Source organism: Lontra canadensis, unplaced genomic scaffold (genome assembly GCF_010015895.1).
Source record: "Lontra canadensis isolate GAN:19392208 unplaced genomic scaffold, GSC_riverotter_1.0 scaffold2, whole genome shotgun sequence".
Taxonomy (NCBI): Eukaryota; Metazoa; Chordata; class Mammalia; order Carnivora; family Mustelidae; genus Lontra; species Lontra canadensis.
Genome location: NW_022630996.1, coordinates 16,663,336 through 16,689,153, shown reverse-complemented (window position 1 = coordinate 16,689,153; position 25,818 = coordinate 16,663,336). Strand labels below are relative to the sequence as shown.

The 25,818-nt window shown below is 51.4% G+C and overlaps 2 protein-coding genes across 2 annotated transcripts in view; one reads left to right on the top strand and one right to left on the bottom strand.

Moving 5' to 3' along the window:
- SND1 (staphylococcal nuclease and tudor domain containing 1) overlaps positions 1-25,818 on the top strand; it is a 411,695-nt gene that overhangs the window by 332,035 nt on the left and 53,842 nt on the right. The gene's annotated exons all lie outside the window — the stretch shown is intronic.
- Positions 16,926-20,210, bottom strand: LRRC4 (leucine rich repeat containing 4). Its single transcript, XM_032869893.1, has 2 exons — positions 19,370-20,210; positions 16,926-19,175 (listed from the first exon to the last, which is right to left on the bottom strand). Exon 2 carries the CDS (start codon positions 19,073-19,075, stop codon positions 17,123-17,125), a length of 1,953 nt encoding a protein of 650 aa, XP_032725784.1. The 5' UTR covers positions 19,076-19,175; positions 19,370-20,210; the 3' UTR covers positions 16,926-17,122.

The following is a 25,818-nucleotide window of genomic DNA, read 5'->3' as shown; positions in this document are numbered from 1 at the left end:
GCACTGGCTGGCCTGATGTGAGGTGCTGAGGGCCCTCCGAGCACACTGGGCAGCTGGGGACAACTCTTCAGACCTCTCAGACCTTTGGTGGCTCTAGGGGATTGAGGGAGCGGGCCTCAGCTCTTTGCGTGATTCAGTGGATCCTATTCTGTACCTTGCAAACTTAATGCTTTTGTTTTCCTTCTCTTCCCGCCCCCCAGAGAGGGAGGGGGCAGGGGCAGAGGGAGAGCGAGAATCTTAAGCAGCTCTGCCCCCAGCACGGAGCCCAACTCAGGGCTCAGTCTCAGGACCTTGAGATCAGGACCTGAGCCGAAATCAAGAGTATGACACTTAACCGACCGAGCCTCCCAGGCACCCCTTGTTTCCTTCTTTCTATCCTGTTCTGTGACTTGCCACCTTTTCCTTGGCCGTTTTTGTTGTGTACCATGTGATCGGGGGCGAAAGGATATTGGAGCTCGCATTTAGACCCCCAATAGCAAGATCCCGGGTGGATGGAGCAGTGGTTCTCAACCCCACACACTGGAATCACAGAGTATGGGGGGTTTAGGACAGATACTCATACCTGGGTCTCCCTTCATCAGGCACCAGCTTTTGATGTTCCCTAGGCATATGAGGTGATACCAAGGAATAGTTTGTTGGTTGTATTCAGTGTGATAATGGCATTGTGGTTATGTAAGAAAATGGCTGTGTTTTTTAGAGATGCATACTGAAGTATAGAAAGGTGGGGTGACATCATGTCTGGGACATGCCTTAAAATATATCAGCAAAGAGAAAGGGGGCTAGCTGGAGCAGACCTGTTTTGAAAATTACTCAATCTGGATGGTCAGTATATGGGAGTTCATTACTATTCTCTGGTTACAGTGTTTTCGAATTTTTCTCAAAAGTTTTCTTAGTAATAAAAAATGTTTTTAAAAAAACTTAGAATCTCTCCAGGGGATTCCAGTGTTCAGCTAAGGTGAAGAACCTGTGGTTTAGAAGATTAAATTTGGATCCCCACACCCTAGATCAGTTCTAATTGGGGTTTTGTATAACCTAAGAGTGACCTTTCAGGATAAGTTCCCATAAGTAATCTGGACCCTCGGCTCTTGAGGCGGTGAAGAACAATGTGGGCACAAAGAACAAATGACACCTAGAATCAGAATTCAGAGTGGACAGTGAGGCAGCTTTGTCTGGTCTGAGTGACCTCAGTATCACCCAGCCCCAAAAGCTTTCGTGCTTTGGGCTTCACCTGCCTTATCACTTGCCAGCACTCCTGCATACCACCATAAGGACCTCTCTTGCCACGCCAGGACCAGTAAAGACCATTGCATGGTGACACCCGCACAGGAGCATCCTGACTTCCTCAGTGTTCAGCACTTTACATAGTGGGTGGGATTTTGCTGAAGCCACAGTGAGGGGATAGGGGGCTGAAATTGCACCTCTCTGTCCTTCCCAGGAGTCCACATGCTCTCGGTTCTCTGTGCAAGTGTGTCAGGGCTCTTCTGTGTCCTCAGCACCTGCCTCAACTCCCAAGCACTGTTTTGCTGTGGCTGCTCAGCAGGTGGGACAAACAGAAGCTTGCTGCAACCCAACTAAAGGGTACTCTGGAGTTCTGGCTGGAAGCTTCCATGCTACATTTTTTAAAAATATTTTTAAAGATTTTATTTATTTATTTAACAGAGATCACAAGTAGGCAGAGAGGCAGGTGGGGGGCGGGGGGAGCAGGCCCCTGCTGAGCAGAGAGCCTGATGTGAGGCTCGATCTCAGGACCCTGAGATCATGACCTGAGCTGAAGGCAGAGACTGAGCCACCCAGGCGCCCCCCATGCTACATTTAAATACCACAGCCTGGCTTGGGACCCTGACTTAACATCTCTCCACTCATGAGCAAAATATCTCCTCTTCCTTAAGTGGGCTTTGTGATGCATACCTTTCAGCAAGTGGTGTGTTGCTAAGGGAAGCTGAAGCAGAGGGAAAGCTACAAACTGCCCGAGGTCACTCACCAGCCCAGAGCTTTGCTATCAATAGAATTTACTGATTGCATGGGTGTCCTTCCCACTCCCTGGGGAAAACTTAGAACAGTCCTTTGAGCAAATGCCAGCTTGAGAAAGGTGTAGAAGTCACCCCTGCCCCTCTGTATGAAGGCCCAGGGCATCCATCTTTCCCCGGTTCTGAATCACTATGGGTCCTACCACTGTCCGGTGCCTACATCCAGAATTCAGATGGGCTGTTTCTTCCTCTGCCCGCTCAGAGGAACAAGTAGCCTCAGAGTCACTAAAATGGGAAACTCAGGGCTTTGCGGCCTTCACTGGACTGTTCGAATGGGAGGAGACAGAAGCTTTCCTGACTCTCTTCTGCTGCCTAGTACATCTCTTCCCTCTTGCCACCCTTAGGCTATCCATCTTGCTGTTTTCCCCACTGTAGGAACTCCTCAAGGGCGAGAACCAAGTCTTTCATCTCCATTGTTCCCCAGCCCCTGGCACTGTGCCAGCCACTGTACTTGCTCTAAACAAGCATACAGATGAGGAAGTGAGCCGAAGCAGGGCTGTGGCAGGGAATGCCACTAGGCTAAGGGTCAGAAACCTGGCATTTTAAAAAGTAGTTTCTCATTCATTTGGGCTTATGGGCCTGAACTGTACCCCCCTTGCCTGAGTTAGCTTGTAGAGCAGCAGCCTATGGGATGAGGAAGGGTTTCTAGCTGGTAATGGCTAGAGAGAGACATGCTATTTGGTTCTCTTTCCACTTCTTTGGAATAAATGGTGGTCTCCCTGTGCCTTGGTGTCTCCCCTTTGATATTCATGGGCCTCTGAGCAGTCTGTCCTCTCCCCCTCCTCACCTGGGGCTCTGAGGAGGGTGACATGTTTGTAGGAGGGTTTCCCTTTGTTTTTTTTTTCCGGGGCAGTCAGTCAATTGGTACTTGGCCAGCTCTCCTGGAAGGGACCCCTCCTGGAGCTCAGTGAACCCTCAGGGACACTCGCTCAGCTAAAGCAGAACCAGGTACAAGAAGCACTTCTATTGTTAGTGACAGGACTGCCCTCCCTGTCAGAAACCAGCGTGACCTGCTCCCTCTAGACTCGGAAATAGAGGTTCTAACCCTGAACCTGCCCTTGAATCACCTGGCTACGTTTTTAAAATACTGAAATCCTGTCACCACCCCTAGAGATACCGCCATATTTGATCTAGAGTCTGAACATTGGTATTTTCTAACGGCTTCCCACTGATGGCAACATATACTTGGGACTGAGAACCATTGTCTCAAAGAGTCTTCACTAGAAGGAGCTATAATAGCACTTGAACCTTCCACCACTGGCCTTGCCCTCCCCACAACCACTGCCCTGGAAGGTGGAAGAGGAGAGCATGTACTTGCCTCTCCTGCACACCCCACGTCACCTTCCTTGGCTGGTTCTGAGACACCCTTCCCAGACTGTGCGATTGATGATGCCATGTGGTTGTGTCCCCCGCCCTCACCCACACACACTCTCTCACACGGCCCACTGCTCTTAACCTTGGGCAGGTGACTAAAGCAGAGAGAGATGATCTGGGGACAATGGTTTGATTTTGTTTTAGAGGGCATTAGTGAGGGAGAACAGTCCAGAACTGTCTTTGCAATTTAAGAGGAATATTACTTCTGTGATTTTAGCCCAAACAATAGCTTGCCCATTGGCTTCCAAATACCACGTCCCGTCCTTCGGTAGCAGAAGAGTCTGCCTTAGCCGTGAGAAGCAAGACCAGACACCAGTTGAAATCCCAGACAGCTTCCTACCCTGCCTCCATATCTTGTCAGATATTTCAAGCTTTAAGTCCTTATTCGTGCTCTGCCTACTTGGCTGGCTGTTCTTGCACTTGAGCGGCTTGTTTGCCTGGACAGGTCCAAGCTGTCTGAGCCATCAGCAGCTGCACCTCCTCCCTCGCGCCTTCTGTCTGAGCCAACCTTGATTCACAGTAGTGCAGATGGCCACAGCCTTATCCAGCGACGTCTGCCACTCCCATCCCTCTCCTGCCCTGCTTTCCCCCAGATGAAGGGGCTGAGCCAGCCCTTGCCCGCTGGTCAACCTACGGCCAAGAGGAAGACCACTCTTTGGTCATGCTCTGGCATATTAACCTAGGAAACATGACAGCAATTTTATCTGAAGCACATAGGACAAGGGTACAGGAGAGTCTGAGTTCATGTTGTGTTGAACATACTTTTCAGGCTGCATCAGAGCTAATCTGTTTTTGCAAATATGCTCAGTTCCACCCACTCCACTTCCTAAGTATTACTGGGAGCTGAGAGCGAGAGGAGAGAGCAGGTGCCAGAAATCACCTTTCCTTCTCTTCCTACCCTTTCCTCCCTTAAATGCAGATTTGACAACCTCTCAGTGCACTGCCGCTCAGTTCCTCAGTCCAGTTCAAGGTGCTGAAGGGTAGTGCCCTGTAATACACCACTGTAATCAATTCTTTTCCCTTCTCCTTGTCCCTCTGCAAGAGAAATGAAGTGACAGGTAACACATGCGAGAGGGGTCGTGGGTGACCTTGTATGTGAGAAAGATTGGCTGCAGTAGCCCTAGGGCCTCACTCTGCCTTTTCCTGTGGCACCTCACTGCTGAGCTGTGGACAAGACACCGGAATCAGGGTGTCCTGTCCTCAGCTGTCTCTGAGACAGACCCACAGCCATACACTCTAGCAACAGCCGGCGCCGGGGAGGGAGTGCTATGGCAGCAGTCTCCTACACCTGTGTGGTTAGGGACAGGGCCCACAGCGAATACACCAGCTCATCTGGGTCATCTGTAAACCTTGGGGACCCCAGCAGCTTTGGAATGCCATAGGTTCAGCAGTACTGATTTCACATGATTCATCCTGAGGCTTCCTTTGCTGTTATGCACATTATTACAAGGCTTTTTTCTTGATGGAGAAAACTATCCCAATCCTAGGCTGCTTAAACAGGAACATAAGCCCCCAGAGCCAACCCTTTCCATAAGGTAATATGGAGACTGAGCTCTGTTAGTCCCTGGGGTGTTTTCTTCTTCGGGGTAAGGATATTTTTAATCCTTTATCATGATAAAATGTCTCAGTTGGCACCCAAGGACCAGTAACACACTGACTAAAGACGACAGGGACTACCTGAAGAGTTACCTGCTTTTATCTCCATAGTTCGAGGCCAGGCATTTGGTGAGTGCCCTCTGTCCCAGTGAGCATGGAGCCACTTGGGTGGAATGGAATTAAGGGGGACCTTACTCCACTACAGAGGTCATGGCTCCTACAGCCTAGGCATGGGGTCTACTCTCTTCTGTCCCACTGGGCATGTAAGGAAGAAAGATCCTTGGGCATAGCCCAGTACCAAGGAACCTTTTTGTTTCTCTGAAGCCACATGATCAAGGTCACCAAGCTGGTCAATTTCCTGTTCTTCACGACGGGCCCTGACCTCCTGGGCTGCCTTCTAGCATTATATCTTGCTGTCTCTTCCTGCTACAATTGTTGCTTAACCTCTTAATTAGAAAACATACTCTTTTGGAATCATTGTCTTCTCCTTTGACGACATTTTTTTTTCTTTGATGACACCTTAATGACCTGCCTGCTTTTGATTTTGATCCATAAATTCTAGTCAGTTAAAACTGCTGGGCTGAGAGTGATTCATGGGCACAGTGCAGGTTCTTGAGTTGGGTCCCAAGGACCCAAACTGACAGTATTTGCCTTAACTCTCAGAGTAACCATTAGATTTGTAGCCAGAAACCTGTGGTGGATCCACTGCCAAACCCATCCCCAATTACACAAAGAGAACAGCCCTGGAACTTCTTGGCACGGGTCAGGAGGACAGAAGAGCTCCAGCAGGGAGCCACCTTCCCCATCCTGCAGGCCCCTAAGAGCACCTTCAGAGGCTTGGAGATTGGGAGTGGGAGGCTCTGCCCTCTGGACTCACTGTGGCCCTGCCTGCCTTTAAGCCTGCCTCGGCTCCCAGAGCTGCCCACGCTGCTCGCATCACCCCGGGGGAGCAGGGGGTCGGGGGCCTCTGCTCAGTGCCAGGATGCCCCGGATCTGAGAGGGTGCGTGAGAATAACTGCTCAGTGCCCAGATGTTTCCTGTTGTCTCCAGCTCCAGGTGTTACATTTGCTAAAATTTTAGGCATGAGAGTGGCTCTGTTCTCTCAGGGGACAAGTGGGGAAGGATTCCCCAGCTCACATTTCTGGGGTCTTTTTTTTTTTTTTTTTTAAGATTTTATTTATTTATTGGACAGAGAGAGAGATCCCAAGTAGGCAGAGCACAAGTAGGGGTAGGGTGAGCCGGAGCAGGGAGCCTGATGTGGGGCTTGATCTCAGGATACTGAGATCATGACCTGAGCTGAAGGCAGAGGCTTAACCCACTGAACCACCCAGGCGCCCTACATTTCTGGGGTCTTACTTCCAAATGGACAACCCCATTAGCTGGCTCTTAGTGGCTCCTTCTCTCCACTTCACACCTGGTACCGCCTCAGTCCATTTCTTGCCAGCAGAGGGAAGCCCGAGGTCCGGCAGCAGCACTACTCAGGGCAAAGTCTTTACCCTTGTACTTTGTAAACCAGAGTAGCGAGGCCTCCCTTCCAGACCAGAAACGACACGGAATCGCTTTGTGGGGTGGATGTGTACAGCACAGGCAGCATTCGTGTGTTGATTTCCACATATTAAGTGGTTCAAGTTGCTGCTGAACTTCCTTTCCTCCGTGTGACCATCAGGCTCTGTATCGACCATGGCATTCGTGCAGGGACAACGGGGGAAAGACAGCTGTGCAGCTCTCCTCCAGCCCCTGAACGCAGCTCCCTGTGCTACACGGCCTTGCTGGCAGGTGGCTGCTGAAGCAGCACTCAGGAGAATCACCAGGGAGACCCCTCCATCTCCTGCCAAGCTCAACAAACCCTGCCCTTGCTCTCCTCTGAATCACACCTCTCTGTGACTTCAGTCCTCCTTCCCCAGCTCCGCACAGGGCGCCACCTGACGGGAAAGGCCTGGGTGTCAGCAGGAGAGGCATTTGAGGAGAAATGAACTAATGTCGGAAGGGAGAGTGCCGCTCAGTCATCTTTTAAGTAGAAAGGAAAAGGTCATCAGAGCTGGATGGGGCCCGGGCTGGATTGTTGTTGACACAGCCTGGCTGTGGCAGAGGGGCCAGCACCGTGCACTGCCAACCCCGTCCAGCTGCTGGTGGCCCAGGCACAAAGCAACACATGTTCTGTGTCCACAGATGGGTCTGCGTGTCAGCGTGAACCTCTGTTTAGCCCTTGCTTAGGAAGGGCAGCCCATGACATAGTAATTTAATTAAATTTGCCTCCCTCCATGGTCCACATATTTGCAGAGGTTTGGGGGGAGATGAATCTGGCTGAGGAGCGTTACCCTGCCGCTCTGGCCCTGCCCCAGAGCCGAGCCGCAGTACCATAAAGGGTCTCGCCGTCCTGAATCCGGCACAGGGCGTCTGTCTGCACTGCAGGCTCTCTGGCGGGGCTGCCTGCTGGCACATCTGGCAAGGCAGCCTCTGGAAGCATTCTGTCTCCATCACAAGGAAGCCACCAGGGGCAAAATAAGGGGGCTCCCCTCCCCTACTCAAGACCTGCTGGCAGCAGCCTCAGCAAAAACCAGAGCCACAGAATGAGCTTCTACACTGATCTCAGTGTAGAAGGGAGAGGGTGGAATGGGAGGACCCCAGCCCTTCAGCGGACACCACAGCCTTAGTCGCAGCTGTCACCCCCATTTCAGTGGTGACCCACATTCCTGTGCTTCTATCCTGGAAAAGACCCACATTTAGGGGTCCGAAATTGATTCCAGTGAACCGATCACCATGTTCCACATCTCGGATGCCCATCAGTTCTTGTCCACTGCGTCCGAGCTCAACCCACACCCACAGTCCACACCCCGGAGCCTTCCCCTTGCCTCCCAGCCAGCCAGTGCTTGTCTCGTGTGGAGTTCCTCACTCCTTAGGAGGCATCTAAGCTTTCACTTTCTCTTGTCAGAGTGCCTGCCCATTTCATCTTCTCACTAACCTCTAGCCTCCCGCTCAGCCTTTTATATCCTAGGTCAGCAATGCCGTGCCCGCTGGAGAAGAGCATTCTTTCTCGTTATCCTCGCCCCCACAAGAGCACATCTTCCTGGCTGGCTAATCTCTCCTGTGTAACAACAGCAGCACCTCCGAGAGAAAGGGAATTTCTCTAGCACAGTTTGTCTCAACACCAGCAGAACACAGGCTGTTGCTTAGGAGTGGGAATCATTAGAGTCAGGCCATTATTGGAGGGGACCAGTCTCTAGGGGAGCTAGCAGAAATTACCACTCCTTAATAGATGAAAACTCATTTGCTGGAAGCCCCCGCCCTACTCTTTATTTCTCTGCATTCTCCACCTCCCTTCTCTTCCCAGCTTTGAAGTCAAAAAGAGAGGTAATGCTATCCCATCCAAGATGGCAAATTTCTGCTAAATTAACTTGGTTAAAAGATCCTTGGTTGAAAGCGGCTTTTCTTTTAGAATGTTTCTGCAGGGACTTGGCTTGAAACCATCATGAAGGAGACAGATTCTAATTAAATGTATGTGATAAAATTATAGCCAGGACCACTCCATTTCCCAAGAGAGGATTTGTTGAGGTGGTTGGGAAGAGGAGACAGTTACTAGCTTCTTAGACCATGTTTCAGAGAAGGTCTTGGAGTCAGCCTGGGCTCTGAGCCTTCCCTGCAAGGGTCCCTTTGTTTACATAGTACCAGGGAAGGTGAGAGATGTGGAAGCAGGACTCCAGACTTCTCTGCTTCTCTAGTGGTCATCTTGACCTTGAACAGACCTCTAACCTGATACAGCTTTTATATGCCTTCCCTGCACAGGGATACACATTCTTTACCTTGTAGCTCTCTGCTCTTGTAGGAGAATGGGGGGTAGGCGGCATAAAGCAGCAAATGCTCCTTTTAATTTATTACCTGTTTGGGCTGCCATCAAAACTCACACACCTTGGAACATTTGTGGTGCAAGAGAAAGGAAAAGTTGCCTCATTTCTCAGCTCTAGTTGTGTAAATGAAGTCACGAGTGGGCACCATGTCAGAGCGTTAAGCATAGAGAACTGGTGTAAAAGGCCTTCCCCTTCTTCCTCCTCTCCCTGGAAACAAACTGTAAGGGATTGCACCAAATTGCAAACTCTGGGGGACACTAATCACTATGTAGTTCCTGTAAATGGCGTCCCCTGGATTTGTCATTCACCGTGGCCCTGCTGGTGTTCAGTAGTACTGCTGGGTTGAGAACCCAAAGCCCAGAGATCTGGTCTCTGCATCACCAGCTATGTGACACCTGAGCAAGTCACATCTCTCTGGCCTTCATTTTCCTCATAAATAAGTTTTTTGAATTAACTTGGAAATTAAATTCCCTTCTCTGTCTCCACATCCCTGAATTTTGAAGCTATAAACCATCATTCTGTCCTCAGTGTCTTGCCATCCCAAGGTTGACCAGCCTTGATAAGACACCCATGATGTGGAGGTGGCCTCCGCTGGCATGATAGCACTGGTCAGAGCAGATGTGGGCTTCAGACAGGAAGGTGGCAGAGAGGGCTAAAGAAAGGGAAAGCTACCCTGCAGGCCCAGCAGGCTAGAACAAGAAAGGCATGGCTTAGGCCAGGTCCCCACTCTGCTTGTTTTCGTACTTGTCTGTGGCTTCAGAACCTTCTGACACACATGCACATGGTACACCCAGGAGGTGCAGTCACTTCCCTCACCAGAGTAACCAAGTGAAATGCAAACATGCTTTGAGATCTCTCAGTCTGGCCAGGTATCTCCAAGCTTCCCTCCCCATTTCTAATTAAAACTTTCTCTTCTCTTCCCCTGCTTCCTTTAGCAGTGTCTTTCTTGGCCCTCCCTCCTTTCTTACTCCAGACTTTCCCAATTCATCCCAATTCATCCCCTTAAAGAGATGAATTGGAAGAATATGCTGTCATGTCAGAAGGAAGCCATTGTCAATTCACACAGGCAAAGCTAATAGGATAAAGTATTATCCGACTTCCTTTAAGTCCAGAAATTAAGTCTTCTTGCAATGGTAATAGATTAGAACTTGTAACCACTGCAGCCAGTAGGCTGCAGGAACCGGCTGTTAGTATATGAGGCCTCAGCTCCATTTCAGGGCCTGTGCTAGGCCTTTCGTGACGGACGCACTGAGCATTCCTGCAAAGGCTGCTGCACTCTCTATGCCGGGACCCGCCTCTGGAGAGCTGCCTGTAACACACTCAGTTCATTTACAGGGCGGAATCTGAGTGGGAGAAGCTGTCTGATTGGTCTTAACAAACCCGGATGAGTAGGTAGGTGAAGGGAAGAAACCAGGGCCTTTAAGACTCTAGGAAGAAGTAGCCAGAAGCCCGGAAACCAAACTTTGCACAGAGAACAGTTACTATGTGAAAGCTCTTCTCAGTCATCCTTGCTGACTCATTGAGCAGGTAGAGTGACTTATCTAGTGACTAAACCAGTACCAGCGCAGACATAGGGAAACCAGAGGTGAGATCTTAAAGGAATTTTAAGAGACTAGATGAAGGACTTGCCTTGGAAGAGGAAACCACATGAGAACTATTGGAAGAAGAGTCATCAATCTTCTAGAATGGAAGGATCTTGCAAAAATGTCCTAGGTCCTGTCGTGGCAGATGATTGTACTCAGATGGGGATTATGGAGGGACACCCCCAACAGAACAGTTACTCGAGGGCACTACTTATTAGTGGGATTATAAGGTGGATGGGTATTAAAGAAGTGAGTGGATTAGTGACTGTTCCTTTGTTATTTAGTGATCAGAACTTTCATAATTGTTCTAGTACTGTTCCTGGGTACACAATGAATGACCATGAAGGTACCTCAGTACTACTTCACTCCATCTAGCCCCACACTGGGCGTTAGAGCAGCCTCCCAGCTCAATGGTTCCCTACTGCAGGGTCAAAAATCTTCACGGGATAAGTTAAGGAAGACACCGTCTTCTCAAATGCTAATAACACTCTTTGACAAGAGAGTTGCACCCAGGGATATCCCCTACAGGCCTTGGCCTAATCTCTCTGACTCACTGCCAGGGTCCATGTGCACTGAACTCACATTCATCACCATTTTTATGGGAAAACACAATTTATATAATACCCTCCCTCTGGAGTAATACTCCTTTTGTGGATAAACAGTGACTTGCACCAACCTCTTCTGTGAAGAGAAGAGAGGGACTAGATTCAGAGCAGACCCCTTAATGAGGCTGTCAGGGTCAGGATTAGATTACAGGCCTAAGGGCTGGCTTGCTTCCCCCAAGCAGGGGACAGCCTGCAGGATAGAGAACAGGACTGTTGTGGGTAGGTGGTTTGGCCCAAGTACTGACAGCAGAGCTGGCATGTACCAGAGGATAAAACCTGTGATCATCCTAAAATCTAATTCTAGCCACTCATTAGGAAATCAAAATGTATTCTCTCTTTGGCTTCTCTTGGAGAGTTGATCTCCCTGCATTTCTTCTCTGTTCCATGCCATGAATTTCACACTTAACAGTCCTCCCCCATCTGGGGTCCAGCCAGCCTCTTGCTAGCTAGGACAGGAATCTCCCTGGCTTTCCTCCTTAACTGCATTGCAGACCCTTAGCCTGTGTAGCTGCCATAGAGCTCTGCTCTGTTCTCACTTGCTCAGGTTATGGTGCTTTTTTTTCTTTTCCTGTCTGTACTTTCTCCAAGCCCTCTAATTCTGTTCTGAAGCCCCAAGAGCTCCTTTCTCTGCTGCTTTCTCCCTCCTGGTGCCTCGGCCCTCCCCTGCCCTTCATAAGGTATCCTGACCATGAAACAGGGAGAGGTGGAGAAGACTCTAGGAAGTTTATCCTCTCAGTAAAGGACTAAGGTTTCTGAGATAAATGTTTCCTGGCTAGCCCTCAGCTTGTGCATCATCAAGAACACACCTTTCCTTTCTTCCCAGCTTACTGCAAGAAAAGGTAATCTAGTCCCGAACTAAAAACAGTGCCTTGGGCCAGCTAGAGAGCTGGATTAGGGAGCAGAGCACAAAGCGCTGTTTTCCTGGGGAGAAAGGACAAACCATCTTTCCTACTGGGTCTGTGCTTATAGAGATAGTGCTGTCCCACTGTCCCTGACTTCTCGATAAGCATCCTTCCTTTCCGGAATAGCTCCATAAGCACGTTCTCTCTCTGGGAACAGATGAGGTTCTAGAATAGAGGTGGTGATTGAGGAGGGCTGGTCAGTTGGTCTATATCCTTATGTTTATCATCAAATAACTACCAACAATACAGCACTAAGTTACCATTCTGAATGTGATTTTATTTATATAATTATAATTCTCACAACAACCTATGAAGTAGTGAAGTGTAGATACTATGATGTCCATTTTACATATGAATAAGCGGAGTATTTGTCCCAAGTCACACTGGTAGGAAGCGATGGAGCTGAGATTCAACCCAGGAATACCAGATCCAAAGTCTCTGCTTGTAAGCACTGTGCTGTGTTGCTTTGCAAATATGTATGTTTCACTGATCTGGTCCCTGAAGCATTTATCCCTGCTCCAAGAAGCAGCTTACTTCATTTTAATTTAAAGCAAAGATGAAAACAACCTTAATCTACAGCGCAAACCATTCTTACCCCCTCAGGGGTAATGGGTGCTTTCTGAATGATAGAGACCAGGAGAGGTGCTTTTGGGCCAAAAGCTGCCTTGCAGTTTAGCTGAGGCAGGATTTAGAAATGGCGTGAACAGTGCCTGCATTAGCCGATGGCATGGAGTGCTGAGTGCCAGCAGAGGAGATAAAATCAGACATATGTTTGGATATAAATGTTCTCTCTCTTTCTCTCTCTCTCTCTTTTTCTTTTTCTCTAATTTTAATCCCCTGCTGCTTTGTTGCACTAAAATGTTGGGGCCTTAATTGTGGGCTCTGGACCCCTGAGGTAGTATCGCCTAGGCTGTGTGGGCTGTGTAAGTTCCCCTTAGCCCTCTCCTAGCCACTGTCCATCTCCACAGAAGGAAACCAAAGCTCTCTACCTCGAGTAGCGTGGACTCTGGACCTCTTCCCCGCCACCAATGGGGATCATTTGACCAGGGACTCTACGACATTGTTCTACCCAGCACCCAGCAAGCCACTGGCCTCAATAGCTGTTAAACAGCCACAAGAAAGCTAATGTCTCCAAGCCTTACAAACTATCCTGTCTGCTCTCCCTTCTCTGATAATAAGATGCGGCATAAGACCAAGGAGTGACAAAGGCCTAGAGGAGATGATGGGAGTAGCAGCCACAGCATGGCACTTACAGAGCTCGGGTGGGGTGGGTATTGTGGAGGAGAGGAGTTAAGGAGCTCTCCTCCACCCCGGTCCCCCCTCTCCTCCCACACCTGGTCTCATTGTTGAGCCAAATAGGCAGAAGGCATTCCACTATGGAGAACTTACTCTGATAGGTGCTTTAAGACCTCTGTCACTCCTCTACTCAGCCAAGCTTCCAAGGCTGAGGTTGGGAGAAGGCCAAGCTACCCTTCCCTTTGTGAACACCCTGCCTTATCTACGTCACCCTGTCTCTGGCAGCCATCTGCCGTTGAACCTCAGGATCAGAAGCTGTTCTGTGCAGTCCTGAGACTCGAACTCCTTAGTGAGCACATGTGGCCCTCGGGCCAGCTGTGGGGCGCCTGTGGTCAGAATTCTAGTCAGACCCGGGAGGCCAGTAGAGCCAGTCCTGAGGGGGACTGAGCACCTCTAAGCAGAGTACACATCATTGTCTGTAGGGACGTCGTCCCATTTCCACTGCATATCAGCCAGGAAAGAAAAAGGTTCTTGAAGGCTTAGAAGAGCCTGAGTAAGGAAGGCCCATTTGCTTCGGGAGCCCAGAGATCTGGGTTTCAGTCCCACCTCTTCCACTAAAAGCAGTGTGACCTTGGAGGTATCTTTCCATTTCTCTGGGGCTGTTTCCTTGACCAGACAGTGTAAAAAGGATTAGACTAAAAGATCTTTCACGACCCTTAAGGAATTCTGTAACTTCGTATAAGCAGCAGCAGTCTTTCCCTCTAATGTGTTGCTACAACTACTCCCCTGAAGAACTACCAACCCATGTCCCATTCTTAGGTGACAAACCCTGTAGCTTGGCCGCTGGGCCTGAGGATGAGTCACCAACACAGCATGAAAGCTATTGGTACTCATGGGACTCCTCTCTGAAAAGCTGTCCCAGGTGCCTGCTACAAAGGAGGACATGCCCAATGTTACGGCATTGGAGGCTTGCTGCTCTAAATGCTGAAACGCTGCCCAAGTCGAGGAGTGGACCCAGTGGGGAAGGGAGCTACCCTTGCAGCTCTAAGGAAGCTTATTCCCAGGATCCATATTCTCAGTCTCCCCCACCTTTCAGGTTCCTTCTAGAAAGCACTTCTCCCTCAGATTTCAAGATGGAAATATGCTCAGCCCCCAGGACACATGCGTTTGTTTTTACGACTCTTCCGCAGGAATGTTTTGGGACCATTTCTGTACCCCTGCCTTCAGATCTCTGGTTCATCCACAGACACTTGATCATTCCAGAGCCACTGTATAGTCCCAGACTATCCAAAAGGAGGGGCGGGAGAAAATCAGCCCCACACCCTCTGTTCCTGAAGCAGCTGCTTTCACCACACTTGCCCCTGAGTGTGTCCCCAGGAAGCTGCCCTAAACAGCCTGAGTTGCCTTGTGGCACTGGGCAAGGGATCTTTTCTCGCCTTTCCAGCTGGTCCTGGCCAAGTCCCACCCTTTACTCTGCTGCAGTTTTCTCCTTGTGTTGGGGGTGGGGTGGCAAAGGGGAGGCCGAGGGAAACGTTTATGTGGAGCCCAGAAATGTGAGTGGCAGTATCTAAACGTGCACCATGCACACATGCTGCCACACACCCCAGTACCCAGAAATTACACATACCTCTACCCAGGGGATGAAGAATTGGCCCTTTCTTAGCCAACTGCTGCAAAGTGCCGCCTGCCTCTCTGCCTGCTCAGTGCCAGAGAGCTCACACCCACTCAGTGCCGATTCCCTGCATCAGTATAAAAGCGCTGAAGAGACGCAGGGTCCCGGTTCATGCAGCTTCCCTGGACGTCATCACTTGGGAAGCGTCAGGAGACAGACACCCACCACCACCACCAAGACATGTTTGGCTGTTTGGCACCCAGAGAACAGAAGGAACATTGCCTGTGGGAAATTTAAGCCAAACAGCATTACCGCAGACCTCTTAAATCCAGGTCCCCCAGGGTCCCTGGGCAGAGCCGGTGCTGCCTGACCAGCAGCTTCTGCTGAGGTGGCATTTAACTTCTGGCCCGGTCCCAGGAGCTGAGGCTGACCCATTTCCCCTGCTTTTCCAGGGCATCAGGAATTTGGTTCTACCCCCAACAAAGCCAGGGACTAACACACTTAGCTGGTGGAAGGTGCACTAGAATCGGGGTGCTTTTATTTAAGCTAAGGAAAGATTGTTGACAGCTTTAGCATTTTTAACATTGCCTTCCCCTCCCACCTTACCTCTCCCCTCCCCTCCCCTCCCCTTGTTTTCTTTAAATAGAAATGACTTGGTTGATGCTGGTAAGAACCTATATGATCTTATTCAATTTAACCCTTTAGGGACATTGAATTAAAAATTGAACAATATTTATTAAAATACAAAAATACACTTTTCTCACATTACAATCAGTGTTCTTTTGTTGGCATTCCCCCCCACCCACCCATCCCACCCCTTTCAAATCTGAACCCTTTATTTCTTTTTAAAGCTAAAATAATAAATGAAAGAAGTTACAGCATTAAATGGACCAGAATAACAGAGATCTCTGCCTTTACCACCCACACCCACCCTTTCTCCTCCACCTCCTGAGGTAAGGCCTGGGAGAGGGAAGCCTTCCCCCCATTGCGCTACGTTCAACAGGACTCCTCACAGAACTCGCTTCTTGTGTGCATGTGTATCACTCTTATTTTAACTGTGGATTTCACATCTTTTTTGTGGAACCATCCTGTTCTGTCAAGGCTTCACTGTACTTTAAATGAGCCTGTGCCCTTTTTCTCTGTCTACTTATGTTCTGTCCCCACCCCATCACCACAACCAGTTGACATCAGCTGTAATAATCCCTAATGAATCAGCATTTAGAATAGTCACCAAATCACAAGCATGAGAAAAGCTTCCACTCCCCCAAGCTCCCCAGTCCCAGCCTCTCCTCCTTCTCCACCTTAAAACAAACAAAACCTTTATGAAAAATCATAAAATGCCATCATTGTCTACAATCATTTGTCAGATACCGGGAACAACAGGTGGACATGGCACAATGCTAATTTATGGCCTCCTGTGAATACATTCTCTCTGCTGCTGCTCTCCCTTCCCACCGCCCTCTGCTGCCGCACCCCCTTCAGGGGCCTCCTCCCTCTCAAGGGAAACCCTGAATAGACACATGTCCCCACAAAGAGTGGGTTAAACCCATCTGCAGGAATCTGGTGCAATGTGAAAGCATTTGACTGAGAGCTACGCCAGCTCCCTGCCTTCTCTGCTCCTTCCCGAGGCGCGCTGTCAGGCAGGGCACACGCGTGTCCCAGTGCACAAACCCAGGGGACTTGTGCACATGGACAGACGGGAAGACTGAGCCCCTTTAGGGAGTCATTTGAATTTTGGTGGTTTTCCTGTTTAAAACACAGTTACAGAGCTATCTTCCCCTCGGCTTCTGAAGAAAAAAAATTATTGCCTCTCAACATTTTGGCACAGTACAAATTCTTGGTGCTTTTTTTGTATTTTTAAAATAAGATAAATCTGCAAAGACAGCTCTCAGCTTAAGAAAGGTGTCTATAGAAATGGGTAGTCCTGTATGCTATGAAGCATCTTCTAAAACAGGGTAGCCTGCCCCCCACCCCTCAGCAGCCCGCACCTCTTTAGGGATGTTTGTTTTAGCTTAGCTTAGCAGTTTCAGCCTCAGATCAGAAATCCCTTCTGGCATCATAGCAAGTTGACTTGCGGCTTCAGCCCCACAGCGTTCCCAAGAACCCCACTCCCCCTTTAAATAGAACTTACAAGTTAGAAAATAGTTTTGTTTTGATTTTTTGTTTTTAAATTTTAATATAATCTGTTTCTTTTACCAGCCCATAGATTTAATATATAAGCATATACAAGAAAAAGTCTCTCCCCACTCTGTACAAAAGTTGCTGTCTCGTGTGTGTGTGTATGTGTGTGTGTTTGTGTGTGCATTCTATTGCATTTTATAAGTTTTTGGGGGGAGGGGGAGTCATATTTGCGTTTCCTGTACCTTGTCCTTGGTATGGGTCTGAATTATATAAGGTTCAGAGATTGTGGTGACTGTGGGGTGCAGAGAGTTCCCCAGGCTGTTTTCTGTCCAGTGGGCCCCATGTGCTGGTTTGTAGGTGTTGTAGTTAATATGGTCATGAATTGTGGGCAGCACTACTGCCCCCTCACCTGATACACTGGATGGAGCTGCTGTTGCCGCTGCAGACGCTGCCGCTGGGATGTCTTCATCCACCTGGATAATCTCAACTGTCCGGGCGGCTGTGACCGTACTCCTCTGCTGGTGCCGCTTGCGAAGTTTATAGAAGACAATCAACATGGCGGCAGCTAGCAGAGTCACTGCCACAAAGCAGCCAATGATGATCTTGGTGGTCTTCATGACTTCATCCAGGCTGGTCTGCATCTTATCATTGGTGTCTGTCGCGGGTACCTGCTTGGGCACACGGGTGGTCTGGATGAGCACCGTGGTAGAGGTGGTATACGCCGGCTGATAACCAGTGGACGTAGTAGGAACAGGCTTGTACTTGCGCGTTGTATCCTCAGGTGAGATCTCGGTGGTCTCCACTGTGACAGTGGTGAAGAAGCTGTAGTTGGAGGTGTTGAGCTCGGCCGTGCTCACGTTGAGGTAGGCCGAGGCGTTGGAGTTACCGGCCACGTTGGTCACCATGCATGTGTATACCCCAGTGTCTGAGAGCAGCACGTGGGAAAAGTTCAAGGTGCCGTCATTGAGGACAGAGATCCTTGGGTGGCGGGAGGCGTGGCTGAGCACTGTCCCATTGGGCAGCAGCCACTTCACGGAGGACATGGGGGGAGTCCGACACTTAAGTTCCGCCATCCGACCCTCGGAGATGTTGAGGTCCCGCGGGGCATCCATGATGAAGGGGGCAGAGCACTGGAAGGAGGCCTGGTCCACCTCCACCAGGTAGCGACCCCGCATGTGCAAGGGAGCGTGACAACGGCCACAGCAGGTAGAATTGGTGGGTATGTACTCCCGAAGCCACCAGGCTAGCCACAGAATGTCACAATCGCAGTTCCAAGGATTATGGTGCAGGTGCAACTCCACCAGGTACCTCAGTGGGGTGAAGAGGTCATGGGGCAAAGAAGAGAGGTTATTGTGGGCCAAGTTGAGTTCCACAAGCGAGGCCAGCCCATCAAAAGCATTTCGCTCAATCAGGCTGACCTGTGAGTTCATGACCCACAGCTTCTTGAGGGAGCTTAGGCCATGGAAGGAGCCAGGCCTGATCTCAGGGAAGTGGTTGCCTGACATCTCCAGCTCTTCCAGCCCCACCAAGGGGGTGAGATTGGGCATATCTTTAATGTTGCACATGCCCAAGTTCAGGTACTTGAGGTTGAACAGTCCCTCAAAAGCGCCCTCGGAGATATACTCCAGCTTCTTGAGCTCCCCCAAGTCCAGGCGCATGAGGGAGGGCACCCGGTTGAAGGCATAAGAGGGGATGCTTTCTATGGGGTTGTTGCGAAGCCAGAGCTCCCGCAGCTTGGACAGGTACTCAAAGGCCCCACTGGGGATGACCGTCAGCCAGTTGTCGAACAGCTCCAGGGTGTTGAGGCTGGCCAGGCCGTTGAAGGCCCCCACCTCGATCTGCCGGATGGAGTTCCTGCCCAGCTGCAGGACCTCCAGGTGGTGGAGGTGGCGGAAGGTGTCGGCCTGGATCATCTGGATGTTGTTTTCCATGAGGTTGAGGTACCGGGTGTTGGAAGGGATACCCTGAGGGACCTCGGAGAGGCCCCGGCGGGTGCACACCACCTTGCTGAACTGGTTACTGCACGAGCAAACGGATGGGCAGTTCTGGGGCCCGCTGGAGGCGGCAGCGGCGATGGCTGCACACAGAATCCACACTTGCGCCGCGAGGTAGACTACGGGGAGCAGGACGGCATTCCAGGTGTGGTGCACAGTTACCTGCCACAAGAGCTTCATGGTGTGGCACGTTCATAATTCACCATCGCCTGGGATTTTGGCTCGGAAAGGAGAACCAGCCCTACCCCGGCTTAAATGAGCTAGGAGCTCCTCTTTCCATCTGGAGAAGGAGGTGGGGAGGGGGCGATTAGAGAGACGGAGCAGACCAGCGCGGGGGGGGGGGGGGGGGGGGGATCATGCCCAACTAAAGCGTGGCCCCTGTCTCCAGCCTCCCCTCAAGGTAAACCCTCGGAACGCCGCGACTTTCTCTCCCCCGTGGCAACCATCCCCACCCAGTGAGTCGCTGTCACCTACCTCGGAAGGAAGGAATTGGCGTGGTGTCCTTAAGCGTTCTCCACGGGAGCCGGCCACGTCGTTGCCATTCTTACTTCTTAGTTTTAATTAACAAAAGGGGGAAGTCGAGGGGGTGGGGAGGGCAGAGGGGAGGGGTGGGGAGGGGAGGGGTGGGGGAGACAAAATGGCTTCTAGTAAATCCCGAGCAGGCTACGGCGGAGCGGCGGAGTTGAGGCGCGCCGGGGAGAGCCAAGGCCCGGCGGGCTATGCAGGTGCATGCCCCCCCCTCAGCCCGAGGAGCGGCGCCACCAGCGCTTCCCTGCTTTGTCCTTGGACCCTGGCACCGGCTCGCACCAGCCGCGGGGGATGCCGCTTCATCGCCGGAGCGTGCCTCCGGCGCCCCCAGCCCGCTCCCGCGGCTGACGCCCGGCGGGGCTGAGGGGGCGCCCCGAAGCCTCCCAGGCCGCGCTCGCTCGCTCGCTGCTGCTGCCGCGCTGCCCCCCCGCCTTGTGTCGGCGGCTCCCGGCCGGAGGCAGCTGGTGCAGTCGTTCGCTCGCGGGGCTGCGAGAGTTAAGAGGAGGTGTTCGAGGCTCCTTCGCCCTCCCCAGACACACACCCCCTTCTTTCCTCGCCTCTTCTCGGAAGGGTTAAAAAGAACCAAAACCGGGCTTAGTTTCCTAGTCCGCCGCGTGCCGGCGCGAGGAGCAGCAGTTCGTCCAGCCCCCGCGGGTCAGCGGTGTGCAGGCAGTGCCGGGACCGGCTCCGCGGGCCGGAGGAGCTCGCGGCGGCCGGGTCGCGCCCGTACCGCAGGCCCCTTCAGGGAGTCCGGGGGCGGGCGCGGGTCCGGCGGCGGCGGCGGCGGCGGCGGCGGCCTCAGCCCCCGGTGGCGCGCAACCGCCCGCCGCCGCCCGCCGCAGCCGGGCCCCCGGCGCGCCGCCGGCTCTGGCTTTGTGCGGAGGCAGCGAGTTCCGGGCTTTGGCTCGCGGCGCCTTCAGTGGCTGCGCCGCCCGCGGACTGCTGCAGCGGCCCGAGCGCTGGCGGCGGCGGCAGCGACGGCGGTGGCGTGAGCAGCGGGGGTCGCGGCTGCGGGGAACGCTCCGGAGCCCGAGAACATGGTCCGCGCTCGCTAGCGGCGGCGGCGACGGCAGCAGCGGGGCCCCTGCGCTCGGCGCCCACCGTCTCCTCCTCGCGCCTGGCTCGCGGTGTTGCAGGCAGCAGCCACGCAGACTGCTCTCTCATCCTTTTGTCCTTCAGTCAGAACGTGAATGTACTGCTGACGCATACTGTTCTGGGGAGAAGATTAGCGTGATGCAGTGCTCTTATGTATGAACACCGCTCCCCCTCCGCTGCCTGCCCTCGAGGGGTTAACGCTGGCGCCTTCCAGCGCCGCGCCGCGCAGCCCCGAGCTCCGCGCCTCCGTCCGACTCCCTCCCTCCCTTCCTTCCTTCCTTCCTCCCTTCCTTCCTCCTTCCTCTCTCTCCCCCACCCCCCACCCCCCTCCCCGGCGCTTCCTCCCCGCCCCCTCTAGACGAGCGGAGCGGGCGAGCGAGCCGGAGTGAGCGTCAAGTGAGAGGCCGCGCGCAAGTCGCAGGCGTTCGCAGCTATTTTGGTCCAGCCGAGGGAGCCGCCGGGTGGCCGCTGATAGGCTGGAGCGGCGGGGCTGCGGCGGGAGAGACCGCGGCCCGTGCCCCGCCCCCGGGCGCCGGGCCCCCTCCGGCTCCGGACGCGGTGGGCTCAGGGGGCCGGGAAGCGGGCGGCGCGGCGGGGCTGCTGCAGTTGGCCGGCCTCCCGCCCGGACCGCGTCATCCTCACCCCCACCGACTGCTGACGGGGCTCCTGGCCGCGCGGCCCGGGCAGCATACGCGGAGTTCGGAGCTGCACGGTGGGGACGCGGGGGTGGCTGGGGCCGCTTGGAGCCAGAGGACCGAGAGCCTGGGCTCCGCGGCCCGCCCCATGCTACTGCACGGGTGCCTCTTTGTCCTGCCCCTTCCCTTGCAAATTTCCTCACCCCTCCTCGGCTGTAACTTTGAAATGATAGTTTTCTTAATGAGGGTTGCAGGGAGGGCAGAAGGTGGAAGGAAATACCAAGTGCGAGGAACCCGGGCAATAACGACCTGGGACAGCACAGCAGCCGGCAGGAAGGATTGAGATGAACTCCGCGAAACCACGGGAGAACCCGTTCACTCACGGAGCCTCAGCCAACACTTCTCACTCTTTTTACCTCGCAGTCCTGGGTCGCCCTTTCCCCTCCCCAAGCCGGGTGAATGGAGAGGGGCGGGTCTTAAAGCCTTCTACCCCAGGGCTTCACTAGCTCCTCCTTGTTGCTGGATCCCCCTGAGAAGAACTGCATAACAACCTGCTCCCACTTCTGGGGAAGAGACACCCGGGGGCATTGGACAGACCGGTGCAGGAGAGCAGGACTAGGTCAGCCTTTTCCCCCTGAAAAAGACTGCCCTTTTCTCTTGCCTGGTGGGGGTGGAGCCATCTGTGGCTAAGCCCTGGGAAAGCCCTAGAATATGGCATTGGTTTAGTATTGCTTCTTTGGGGGGGGGGGGGCTGCCTCCAGACTCTCCTCCCTTGTGCCCGGCCCCTCCACCTTGACAAGCTTGCTCCTTAGGTAAACCCCCGTCTCCTGCATGTGGGCTAATGCCAAAGAATGAGGAGGTCGTGGATTTCCCAGTTCTCAGCATTCTACCGCACCGGTATCTCAGGATTGTCTGCTGCCCAGTAACCTGGTTTAGGGAATATGCCCTTAAATATTCCAGGGAATTCTTGAATTCCTAGAAACAGATCTACTGAAAGCAAGCTAGATTCCCCATTGATTACCAAGACCTTTTGATCATGCATTTGCAGTAAAATAGTAACAACTTTAATAGTTAATATGTTGCCTAAAATTATACAATAAGTGGCAGAGCCAAGATTTGAACCCTGGCAGGTACCGGATGTGTAGAAACTTGGGCTTGGAGTAATTCTCCAGTTTGCTCCCAGTCGATGAGAATTCTGGTTTCACTTATCCACCTCAAAAGTCATTTACTAGGATGTTTATCTACTGCTGCTCTCCACTATAGTAAGAATAGATGGTTGGATGGAGAGAGAGAGAGAGATCTTTCTGTACCCTTGTTTAATCTTTGTTTCTCCAGTGAAGTAATTGTCATAGTTGCCTCCATTTTACAGGTGGAGGTCCTGATCTTGGGCAGGCAAATAATACACTCAAGGTCATACATCCACAAAACAACAGAGCCAGCATTTCAATCCAGTCCTCTAACCCTGAGCCCAGTGTTTTCATCACTAGCAGAAGTGTTGTGTCTACGTTGCAGAAAGTAAATGACAGAAGAGGGGTTGGGGTGGCTGTATAAAAAAAAAAATTCAGTGAAGGGTATGTGAGAAATAGAACAGAGGGTGGGAGAGGAAGGGCTGAGAAAATATGTCTTTCAATTTGTTTTACTCCCAGTGACTAGTCAAGAGAAAGAATGAGAAGTGGAGGTGAGTCAGACCCTGATACTAGGCTTCATCTGGGCTCTTTGGTGGCTCCTTTTGCTTTCTTGTAAAGCCCCATCTGTATATCATCAGCTTCAAGCAGGACCCTACCAGCTTACAGACCAGGGAATGTAAATCCTGTCCTGATAGGGATCTGGGCAGGAGAATCAGAAGCCCACCGGTGAATGGTTCCCGTCCTTTCCAAAGCTGGCATCGAGCTGGTAGGATGCCAGAGGGTGCCCGGGCCAGGGACTAATGGCACCCTGGAATATGACTCCCTTTACCTCCTCAGGAGAAAGAGGGGCTCTGCCCAGGCTATTTCCTGCCAGTGCAGGCAAACTCAGACCCCATCTGTTCACTCTGGGCACTGCAAATGAAAGGTGGTGGCCCTATACTGTGTAGGTGGATGGAAGGGTGGGCTGCCTTGGGTCAAACCAGTACTTAGTAATGAGGTTGTCTCCCAGTAAATATTTGTGAGTGATGGATGACCATGAATATGCCCAAGCTTAGTGCAGCACGTGGAGTTCTTGATGGGGCTGCTTTGCCCTCCTTAGGCCAGCTGAGCTGAGAGCATACCATAAAGGCTGTGGGCTAGACTGAGGCGGCTCTAGAGCCATGGGGGCGCACAGCCTCTTAACCAAGAGCAGCTCCAAAACCTCTAACCCTGTGACCTGAATGTCATCTGGCCATCATCCGTTGCTCTTGACAGCCCCAGGTTCTGATAGCTCCCTTGATTTGGAGTGGTGCAACCTGGAAACAGAGAGAAGAGGAAGGCTTCAACTTTGAGACGAAGAGAAGGAAGAAACGCTGGGTTGAGAATGTTGTCACTTGTGATTTCACACAGAGAGACTGCTGTGACAAAGCCAGAGAGAACTGAAGAAGCCAGCCACTGATGAGGCAAGGCTTTTATCCGCAACTTGGTACCTGCGCTAAAGTTGGGATACCTGAGTTCTACTCTCCTTTCTGCCACTGTTACAGATCTTAAAACAGCCCCAAACATTGGTTTCTTCATCTGAAGGAAATAGACTAGAATATTCCCACCAGCTCTCATAATCCCTGGTTCCCACCTCTTCTCAGATACATAGATCTGTGAAGAAGGTTGATCCATTGGGATGATAGCCAAGACTTGGAAATGAGCCACACAGTGGAAGAGAGTGCTTCCTTTAGTTTAATCTAGAGATCACAGTGCCAGAGCAGAGTAGATCACACTTTATTTTCCCGGCTACTAAAAAGGCTGATAGATCACAGAATGTTAAAAGTTAAAGGTGTCTTGGAGATCATCTGGACTCAACCTCTCATTATTGTCATTAATAAAGTTCAGAGAAGCGTAGTGACTTGCCTAAAGCCACATGATTGACTAACATCAGAGTCTGTCATTTCTGAGCTCCATCCGTCAGTCGGATACATCCGACAGTGTATTAGCATTGAAGCCTGGGGCTTGAAGATATTTCCAAATGCCTGTCTTCTGTGGTCTTACATACAGGTTCTGTCATTATACTTTGTTGGACTGGGATCAAGATGGGTCTTCGATAGAACCAGTCTGCCATTCTGAGTGACTTTGGAATCCTAATAAGAAGAAAAAGAAATGGACCCCCAGGGAACTCACTCTAAGGGGACCCAGAACTACCTCACTCAGCCAGGGTAATTGGGCTCATGGTAAAGCCCAGAGCTAGACTACTCGGCACCCTGACATGCATCCCTGAGCCATTATCCCGAACAGCCACTAGATGTCCACAATGCCTCAGAGGGTTTGCCAGGAGTGAGCAATCTTCGGCAGGCTACTATCTTGGCCTCCCAATAGGCTTTTGGGTCCCTTACGATAGGTCCATCAGTAGAAGATCACAGATGCTCTGAATCTCTCGTTCCCATTTTCAGTACCGTTGGGCTGCCAAATCCTACTCAAGCACCTTTTCCATTTTTGTACTTTTTATTCTTCCATTTGAGCAAAGGAAGAAAATGGTTTCAGAAAACAGGAAGAAAAGAAGAGAAAAAATTGTATGGAAATTATCCTCCACAAATGAAGGAAAGACATCAGTTGATTGGTGAATTAGCAGCAACAGAACATTATAAGAAACCACATGTATGGAAATGGTCACCTCTTACCCAAGGCAGTGAACACATCATGCGTGCCCGAGCCCCCTTGCGTTTGCATCTCTCCCTCTCCCCCATGTATGCAACTCTCCCTGCTGGGTGAGCTGGTCACGAAGTCTTTAGTGGATAAGGTCGCCATTGCGAAATAATAGTAAATATTTGTTTTCTTGTCTGTGATCCTTTAGCAAAGCCGTGGCTGTGCTGTTACTGCACACAGTCATAAAGGAAACGGATTTTAGTCCTTGAGCCCAATGAGTCAAGGTGACACAATTGTTCTAGAAGGACCCACTCTTCCACACGCCCTCAGAATCCACTGTTCTTTTCCCCCCAAGAACTCTGGTCTTCAAGGAAGTCAGAAGGAAGTAGACAAAAAAGCACTTTCTCTGCAGGTCCCATCCAGAGCAATTTGCAAAAACCTTGGCAAAGAAGAGACAAGATGCTTAATAAGAATGGCAGAAAAAACCCTAGAATGGAAGGGCCTTTCCCTCTCCTGAGGCTAGTTTCCTAGGGCTTACAGTTTCTTTGTGGGCTGCCAGGCCTGAGTGAAGGGAGAAACCTCCCAATGCCCCCCACGGTCTCCTCTTTTGGAATAGTCGGTTTGGTGCCCATTTTAGCCACAACCTCCTGTGTGTTCAAACACACCAGAGGTCCAGCCAGAAGCCTTAGAAATGTTCACCTCTGCGGGTGCACTGGCCCACTACAGGCTCTTGTATTCTGGCCTTCTCTTTAACTCCTTTTGTATGGCAGTAACAGTAATGATGTGAACAGCGGTTTTTACTTGGGAGTTCTTACACATGTAATCCTCACCGCTTTCATATGGTGGGTATCATTAGACTCCCCATTCTGCAGATGAATTTAAGCCGCTTTCTCCGGGTCACAGAACTAGTAAGTGACTGTGGTAG